This window comes from Lipotes vexillifer, unplaced genomic scaffold, assembly GCF_000442215.2.
Source record: "Lipotes vexillifer unplaced genomic scaffold, Lipotes_vexillifer_v1.1 scaffold778, whole genome shotgun sequence".
Taxonomy (NCBI): Eukaryota; Metazoa; Chordata; class Mammalia; order Artiodactyla; family Lipotidae; genus Lipotes; species Lipotes vexillifer.
This window is the reverse complement of record NW_006774127.1, coordinates 2,039,604-2,048,808: the sequence shown is the minus strand read 5'-3', so window position 1 is coordinate 2,048,808 and position 9,205 is coordinate 2,039,604. Positions and strand designations below refer to the sequence as shown.

General features: G+C 48.9%; 1 protein-coding gene across 1 annotated transcript in view; it reads left to right on the top strand.

The window, feature by feature from the left end:
- Window positions 1-2,183: 2,183 nt before the first annotated feature.
- The window catches only part of MYH16 (myosin heavy chain 16), a 53,886-nt gene continuing 46,864 nt past the window's right edge, over window positions 2,184-9,205 (top strand). Inside the window, exons 1-5 of the mRNA XM_007448860.1 lie at window positions 2,184-2,393; window positions 4,826-4,969; window positions 7,598-7,754; window positions 8,357-8,384; window positions 8,723-8,819. Coding sequence (XP_007448922.1) covers window positions 2,184-2,393; window positions 4,826-4,969; window positions 7,598-7,754; window positions 8,357-8,384; window positions 8,723-8,819 — 636 coding nt within the window. The remainder of the gene's footprint in view (window positions 2,394-4,825; window positions 4,970-7,597; window positions 7,755-8,356; window positions 8,385-8,722; window positions 8,820-9,205) is intronic.

The window sequence follows — 9,205 nt, the reverse complement described above, 5'->3', positions numbered from 1 at the left end:
GGGGGTGGGGAACAAAGAGACCACTGAGCTGCCCACAGTGACTTGTGGCAGAGCTGAGTGAGAGCCTGGTCCCCCGGATGCTGGACAAATACTGTCCAAAGCTACCAGCAGAAACCAAGGACTCCCAGCCCCATGCTCCCCAGAGACGGGACTCAGGAGGGATCAGGCAGGGGTCCTACCCTGGGCTGGGGGGTCTCCAGTGGTAAAACAATTGCATCGTGATGTTCACTACCCTTAACTGAAATGTATCATTTCCTCCCCTTTTTAACACAGTCGTATTAGCAATGCCTGTGGCCGTCAGCAACGGAAGTCACCGATAATTTCATATCATATTACAGTTGTTGCAGAGAGGTCAAAAGATTGTTAATTCTCACGGTTGCTTCAAAACTAAAGTGGTTATTAGACCTGCCGTTAGGAAGCACACCTAGTGCTGTATCATGCATGTTTAATATTGTGTTAATTACATTTCAATGTCATTTGTTTCCTTGGTGATCTTATACAGTTTATTACCTGAATTTAAAATTTTGTCCAGTGAGACCACAGACATCACCAGATGGACAAAAAGGTCAGTGGCCCATGGAGGCACAGGACCCCTACCCCCCCACACCCCACCCATACCCTTTCTCTCATTCTTATTTTCTGCAAAACGGACCAGCTTTGGGGTTGGGGAACCCAGGCTCCAATCAGAACTCTAAGCTGGCCCCCACAGCGAGAAGAGAAGAGGAGAAAGTGTCTGGCTTTGCCTCCATCGCTTGCCTGTCCTGGCTCAGCCTCTTTTGGAAACACCAGGACCCCTGGCAGGAAACGCTGGAGCTCCCCAGAGGATACCTTGGTATAGCAGGTGTCTGGGGGCACCGTCGTGAGACGCTCCATCCCCAGCTGGGTTACTTAAAGGTGGAGGCTGTACCCTTGGCTTGAGAACAGCACTGCTGACAATGGGGCTCAGAACCACATCCTCCCCAAACCTCCAAGAAGTTTCTTCACCCCCAAGACAAACTGCAACGCCTCTGACTTCTCTCTTTGCTACTGAAAGTCCCCAGTCCTCCTCCTTCCTAGTTTGTCTGCATTTGGAAACCAAGAGGTCCAGCCTTGACCCCAGGCTGGCCTCATCTTAAGACAGGTAACCACTGAACCGGGGGCAATTATTCTGTACCAGGGACTCACTTAGCATCTAGTAAAGCCTGTGGACCTCTGCTCAGATTAGAGTTTTTAAATGCATAAAATAAACTACGTAGGGTCACAAAGGAAACCAATGGTATTAAAATCCAGTTATCAAAATATTACAAAATCAGTTTGTGATATAGCAGTTAAAAGTGTACTTTTTTGTTAGTAGATTTAAATAACAACTTCTAACCGAGGGTCTCATAAGACCATCACTTCAAAGTTGAGACGAGGGTAAGTCATATTTGGAGATGCCTGCTACAATGAAAGGAGAATAGCTGTGATTTCTGTTGGGGACAAGCCACAGCAGTGCTGGTACTATGGTGGCTTGTGGCCTCTGCTCAGACCTTAAGGGAAAATGAAAACCAAGTGGTAATCCTTTTCTCGTCCCAGTTCATGGTTAAAAGTGCACATGCCGTAACCTCTCTTGGCCTTCGTCTTCTCCTTCATAAAATGCACTCCCTGGGCTTCCCTGGTGGCGCAGTGCTTGAGAGTCCGCCTGCCGATGCAGGAGACGCGGGTTCGTGCCCCGTTTCGGGAAGATCCCACATGCCGCGGAGCGGCTGGGCCCGTGAGCCATGGCCACTGAGCCTGCGCGTCTGGAGCCTGTGCTCCGCAAATGGGAGAGGCCACAACAGTGAGAGGCCCGCATAACGCAAGGAAAAAAAATAATAATAATAAAAAAAATAAAAAATAAAAATAAAAAATGCACTCCCTGATCCCTACCTCACAGTCTTAGTGTGACGGGCATATGGGACCACAGATGCAGAAGTGTTTTGTGGTGGCTAGGGGTACACAACTCTGAGGAGTTATCAGCTCCTTTCTTATTCTTGGTTACTAAGATCTAATAGCAGCAAGACATTCAAAGTGACATGAGAGAAGCAGCCCCATGTCTCTCCCAGGCATTTGCCCCAGGCCATACAACAGTCTTGGCAAACTATCCTCTCTTTCCCCTCCAGAACCCAGGGAAGTCCTGGTTCCCGCCCGTGGTTCCTTCTTGCTCCTCCCTCAGCCAAGCCACAATGCCCAGTGGATCCAGAGGTGAATGTGGGGATGATGTGGACCCAATGCCCTTCCTGACACCTTCCGAAAAGGAGAGAATGGAAGCCATGAACAAGCCCTATGACATCAAGAGGTCTTGCTGGGTCAAGGATGAGAAGGAGGGCTTCATTTCTGGGGAGATCCAGTCCGAACAGGGCGACCAGGTCACCGTGAAGACGATCACCAACCAGGTGGGAGGGGAATAATCCCCAGGATGAAATTGAGCTTTAGGAGTGGTGGACACCCGGGCTCAAGAGGCAAGGTGGCAAAAAGAGCAGATGCCTCCAAGTCCCCTGTGCTGGGTTCAAGTTCAGACTCAATGACACTCAAGCTGTGGGGCCCTAAGCAGGACACTGCCTCTCTGAGCTTTGGCTCTCTTACAACAGAGAGTCCAACATGATAGGACATGAAAGTACTTTGTATGCTCTAAAACAGTGCATGTGTGAGACAGATTATCAGGAGAGTTACTTATCTTTAAAGCCCCAAATTACCTTATCTTTAATTCCCCTTTCATGGGGAATCTATTTTCTAAGAATGAGAAGGAACACCCCACCCATTAGGAGTGGCGCTATGTGCCTGTGATGGCATGAGGAATGAGAGACAGGGCCCCGGGACACCCTGGCCAACCTGAGTGAGCTCTCCAGCGTCATGAGCTACAGATGGTGGCACCAAGCCCTTTGCTGCATGGAGGTGGTGTGCTGGGGCTGGCTTGCCCTGGTTTGTAAGGATCTAACGCTAAACATTCGGGGGCTTTGCAACCGGTTGTTAAACCTTTGGCAGCCTGATGTCAGCCATGGTGGAATTGACAAATGGTACAAATCAGGGATTTTTTTTTTTTTTCTCATGCAGCTGGTTTACTAGCACACCACTCTCTGCTGGCCCACAGTGTTCAGCTACAAGGCATGACTTGAGAGAGTGGATAGAAATTTTGGTTCATGAAACCCCTCCCCTGGGGCAGACTCCTGGGGAGGCACTAGACCTTTTGCTTAACCCTTTCAATAACTTGATATAGTAGGATGTATGGACCCTATTTTGCAGAGGATCAAAGAGATTTTAGGTAATTTGCCTACAGTCACAAAGACAGAAAGTGATGAACTCAGATTCAAAGCCTGCTGTACCTGGCTCCAATGCCCATGACCCCTCTACTGCACCACCTCATCTTCCATGGTTGGGCTGCATCTGGGGAATGTGAAGTCAATCCTTGGTTAATTTCACAAATAAAAGAACAGAGACATTCCACGATCAGAACTTGCAACTGTCTAAGCTTTACTGTGTGCCTCCCCTCCCTTTGAGGGGAGTGGCCACAGAAAGAGGAGGCTATAGCTGTGGTAAAGTGGGTTTGAACATGAAAGTCAAGCTTAACTCTCAGGAGAAACATCCTTTTCAGAAAGGCAGGGCACTGCAGTGTTGCCAGGAATGATGGATGATGAGAGTGGAGCCCCAGAGGCCCCAGTTTGGGTGCAATTTAAGGACAACACAACTTCTGTGAGCACCTGCGGTAGACAGGCCATCCAGCAGGGCTTGGGACAGGAAAGACCAACTCATCTGGCTCCTGCAATAAAGGCACAGGCTTCCATTTCTCTGCTGGGGCTGTAAGAGAAGAGTTTGCCTGTGGCGAGGACCAGAGATCAGCAACTACCAGAAATGGACTCTGAATGAAACCTAGCCTGACTTACTAGGGGTGTGGTGACCATTACTGGGTGGATTTTCCAGAACTGTCAAGATTTCAAATTATCTGCCTGTTGGACTCATAAATTATTAAAAGTCCCAGAAATCCCAGTAGGTGTTTAAGCCTCACATCTCAGGCTTCAGGCAGCTGAAAGATATTTGTTTTCCGGATCACATGTCTTGAGCTTCGGACCTAGACACTGCCATTTAAGAGCTGGCATGAGTTTTCATTTACAGAGGAAAAATTGGGGTGCAGAGTGGGGATGGGATTTGCCTGCTTGTGCACAGGAGCTCCAGACTCTTAATGCTATATTATTTTCACCTTAAAACATCTACTGCTCATCATTGTTGTCTTTTTTTTTTTTTTTTTTTTTTTTTTTTTTTTTTTTTTTTTTTTTTTTTTTTTTGGTCTTGTTTGCTTGCTTGCTTGCTTTCAATTTTATACTTCAAGGTGGTTTGGTGGGAGCAGGGGGGAATGTCTTTTTATTTTTAATGGGAAAGTTCATTGCTATTTAGAAACCACTACTAATTCTCAAGGCAGAGAGCCAAGAGCCACATCTCTGCAAAGGGTCCCTGGGATCAGTGAGCAAGTTCTGATCAGCTACCAGAATGGACTTGGCTGGAAGAGAAACACAGGTTGGAGGTGCTCTGAATGTAGGGGAGGAACTTCAAGGTCTTTTTACTTGATGCCACTTAACTTCATATAGTCCTCCCAGCAACCAGCCAAGGAAGCCACTGTCATCCCTACTTCAGAGGGGAGGCAGTTAGGGCTCATATGGCCTTGGAAGTTCTTCCCCATCCCAGGTCAATGAGACATAGCTGGACCAGGAGGTGGACCCACTGATTCCAGCTTTTTGCAGGACACCAGAGAGTGGGTAGTACCCTGTGCCCGATGCCACTGCGGCTGTGACAGTACTATGTCTTAATGCACGTGCTGCTGTGTCTTGACCCCCAGACGCTCACCATGAGGAAGGATGATATCCAGCAGATGAACCCACCCAAATTCTACCAAGTCAGCGACATGGCCAACATGACCTTCCTGAACGAGGCCAGCGTCCTGGACAACCTACGTCAACGCTACGTCAGCATGAGGATCTATGTGAGTGCCAGGGCTGGGTGTGGGGAGGAAGGGGAGGCTGCAGATCTTCTGCCCCTCTCCTGATGGGGAGGGGGCAGCTACTCTACCCTCCCTAGAAACCCATACACATTATGTCTGGGACAAGGGCAGAGGGACCGCGCTTTTGACGTGTTAGAATTTCCACCCCAAGGCTTTGGCATCTCAGTGATGGTACGATCCCCATGGGCAGCTGGCACATCCTTTGCTGAGGCTGTCACCCAGAAGTCTTCCTCCTGACCCCACCCCTGCAAACTCTCCAATCAAAACATCATTTTCCCCCTAGTGACTTCATGTGGCCTCAGCAGAGGTCCTTCCCTGTCTGTCCATCCACCCTCCGCCCATCCATTCATCTCTCCTTTCCTTCCTTCCTCCATCCCTCCTTTTTCCTTTCCTTCTAGCCAATTCCATCCAACCATTCATTCATTCAACACTGAGCCTTGTGCTAGGATGAGCAAAGCTGGTTACCATCAGTCTCCCTGACCATCTTGGAAATCCTAAGACTTCCCGAAGGTGCTGGTGGCTAAACTCAAAATGGGATATAAGGAAGTTTTGGTGTTTGCCTCTCTAGATGTCTTTACTAAAAAGGAAAGAGGCTATCCGGTAGGACTAGGTGACCTGGGGCCTGACTTCAAGGTTAGAGGCCACTGGGGATTTCCTCTTCTGGGTTTTGGTGACAGCCAAGAGGACTGCCACGTGCTTCCCCCCATTGTCCTCCTCAATACTACTTTAGTTCCAGATTCAGACCCTCAGCAGCACCGTAGCCCCATGCAGTGCTGGAGGATCTCTGGAAAGTTCTTGGGGATATCTGCTGGGCCTGGAGGCTAGTGGGGCATCACTGAATCTCAGCCTGGGAAGAGCCACATCTGCCCCTAGCTGAGCCTGGAGCTTTGGCTGAGAATGTCCGTGTGGGCTCAATGGCCAAGCTCAGGGCTGGTGCTTACTCAGGGCCCCCGTGCAGCTGAGCCCTTGCTCCTGTGGGTGGCCACATCATGTCTTTGGGCTAAGGGGCTGCAGGCTCTGTGGAGTGTGGCCTGAGGGACCAGGGCAGGAGTCTCCTCTTAAATCCAAACACCTCAGTTGAACCACTGATTGAAAAACTGGGGCAGGCAGGACAGCTCCAAGGTCCCGACTGCTGCCCTCTCGTGTCCCTCCTGCAAGGGTGGCAGGGGACCTCTCTTTTACATTCTGACCCAAACAGGGACAGAACTAGCTTCTGGTCTACTATCTGCCCCACCCCACCCTGCAGACAGGGCTGGAGGGAAAGAGCAACTCAGTGGCTGGGTCCCAGGATAAGACACAGTGCATCATCCTCTCAAGTCTTTACGTGGGTTCTCTTCTTCTTCTCTTTGCTCCCCTTTCTTTGGATCACTTTCTATTTAATAAGGTTCCCTTTAAAAACGCAATATATTGCAGCTCTGCTAAGGAGAAACTGGGGGGGGGTATCCCCACTTGGACCAAAATGGAAAGTTTTAAAGTTTACATGAAAAGAGGGGGCACCAGAGGTCAATGTGAGTGTCCAGCAGGAGAAGTTTGGGACCCATGGATCTGGCCATTTCCTGCCCTCAAATAATTTCTTTCACTACCTCATTGGTTTCTCTGATTTTTAAAAACTGGGATGATTTCCTTTAAAAATCGCCATGGGGTGAAAAGAGAAGGTGGTGTCTCTTCTTAAGAGTAGATCAAACCCAGTTGTCTACCAGTTGGATTGTGTCCACATAGTAAAGACTCCATGAACTCTCATGGAAAATCTCCCCCGTATAGTAAGTGGAAGAAGCAAGATATAAAACAGTATCATATATCACTTATATGTGGAACCTAAAATACGACACAAATGAACATATCTATGAAACAGAAACAGATTCACAAAGAGAACAGACTTGTGGTTCCCAAGGGGGAGAGGGGGAGGGGAGGGAAGGATTGGGAGTTTGGGATGAGCAGATACAAATTAATATACATAGGATGGATAAACAACAAGGTCCTACTATATAGCACAGGGAACTATATTCAATATCCTGTGGTAAACCATAATGGAAAAGAATATGAAAAAGAATATATATATATACATATATATATATGTATAACTGAATCACTTTGCTGTACAGCATAAATTAACACAACATTGTAAATTAACTATACTTCAAAAAACTTTTTAATTAAAAAAATAAAAAATCAGTATCATAGAACACTATTGCTTGTTTTAAAAACAAGGTGAGGGGATACGAACGTGTCTCTGGATTTGTTTGTATATGTGCATCAAAAACCGTGGAAAGGGGTATTAGAAACCAACACAGAGCTTCCCTGTGGGAGGAGGGGGTGGTCACTGAGCAGCTGGGGGACTTTTTGCTGCGTATTTATCCATACAAATGACTATGTTATGGATTCAGATAATTAAGCCAAAAGAAAATGAAACAGATATATATTAAAGAGAAGGCTGGTTTTGTTTACTGAATAGAGACTCAGACATAGATTTTGCCCCCAGAGAGAACATCACTGTACCTCTCTAGGTTGACAGGACGATCGAGCCAGGATGCTCTGTGATGGGCCAGGATATGGAGGGAAGAGGGCATCAGGAGGGAGGGCCAGCTAACCATCTTCCTTCTCTCCCGCCAGACCTACTCAGGCTTGTTCTGCGTGACAGTCAACCCCTACCGGTGGCTGCCCATCTACGGGGCCCGCGTGGCCAACATGTACAGAGGCAAGAAGCGTACGGAGATGCCGCCTCACCTCTTCTCCATTTCAGATGTTGCCTACCACGACATGCTCATGGGTGCGTGCAATGGGGTCCGCTGGGGCTGTCATGGCAGGGCAAGAAAAGTCCCTTTGCCATTGGGGCTCCAAGTGTATTAGACCCATGTGCTACCCAATCCCAACCCTGACCCCTCATCACCCGTTGAAGATTTTTTTTAAATATTGCTCGGTGAATGCACTTGCTAAGTACCTGCCCTACCTCACACCCCATCTCATTTAAGTATCACAAAAACATGGGATGCCAAGCTAAATAATGCCCAGAACTCAAGTCAACCCTTAACCATTCCCTGTGCAATCTTCACCATACAGTACAACTTGATCTTTATTACTATTTCGCCTTATGTTGCTTACGACTAGGCAGCTTCATGGGACGGTGCTTATAGAAACAGAGTGGCTGGTAAATTTTTGGCCCCTTCTGCAAGGATGTGGGCTGCAGAGGCAGGCCTGTAGTCTCAGACCCCATGGGATCCTAGGTCTTCGGCATCCATGGGCCACTGCAGCCATTCTCCAAGCCGGGTGGGATGCAGGGAGATGCAGACGGTGTGGTTAGGGTGATGCCAAATGTCGAGTTTCTAAGTGCTTTCTAATGACATCGTCCTGTTGACGGTTCCCTCCCTACAGAGCGTGAAAATCAGTCTATGCTAATCACGTAAGTGTCCCTCCTGCCTCTCAGTCTATAGACAAATAATTAGGTTTGTGTCTTACACATGTCGTTAAGCCTTCTTAGAATTAATTGGCGGGACTTTGTATGGAAATCTGCAGGCAGAGAGTGAGTGGGCTTAGCGGGGATGACTAAGGCTGCATCTGCTAAACCAAGTGTGGGGGGGGTGGGGGCCTCCATGTCCCCAAGTCCCCTTCTGCCCTACCCTGTCTGTCCCTGATGGGTGAGATGTGATGATGCCCAGCCCGTACCTTTCATCGCGTTGCTTCTCTGCGGGCAATCTCCTCTTTGTCCTTCACTCATCTGCTCTCGTTTTCTGCCTGCAGTGGAGAATCTGGTGCAGGCAAGACTGAGAACACGAAGAAGGTCATCCAGTACTTTGCCAACATCGGAGGAACTGGCAAACAGTCCTCGGATGGGAAGGTAGGGCCGACTGGGCACAGCTGCTCTCTGGGTTAGGACCGCTTTACAGATGAGGAGACGAAGGCTTAGAGGGAAGCGACTTGGGTGGGGACCCAGAGGGAGAAGGTGGCTGCAGTCCCAGATCTGACCCACTGGATGGACTCTGATACCCCAGGCCATGTCTGCCCCCAGAAGTGCCAATGCTAGAGCCCCTTGTGCTTAGCGGGGTAGAAAGGGGAATGCCAGCTTCTGGTTAAGCTGCTTCTGCAGGTCCTGGCAGCCCCAGAGCGCAGGGACCACTAGCTGGGCCAGCAGCAGCTGTAAAAAGCTGACAAAAGGGGATTCCCTGGTGGCGCGGTGGTTGTGAGTCCGCCTGCCGATGCAGGGGACACGGGTTCGTGCCCCGG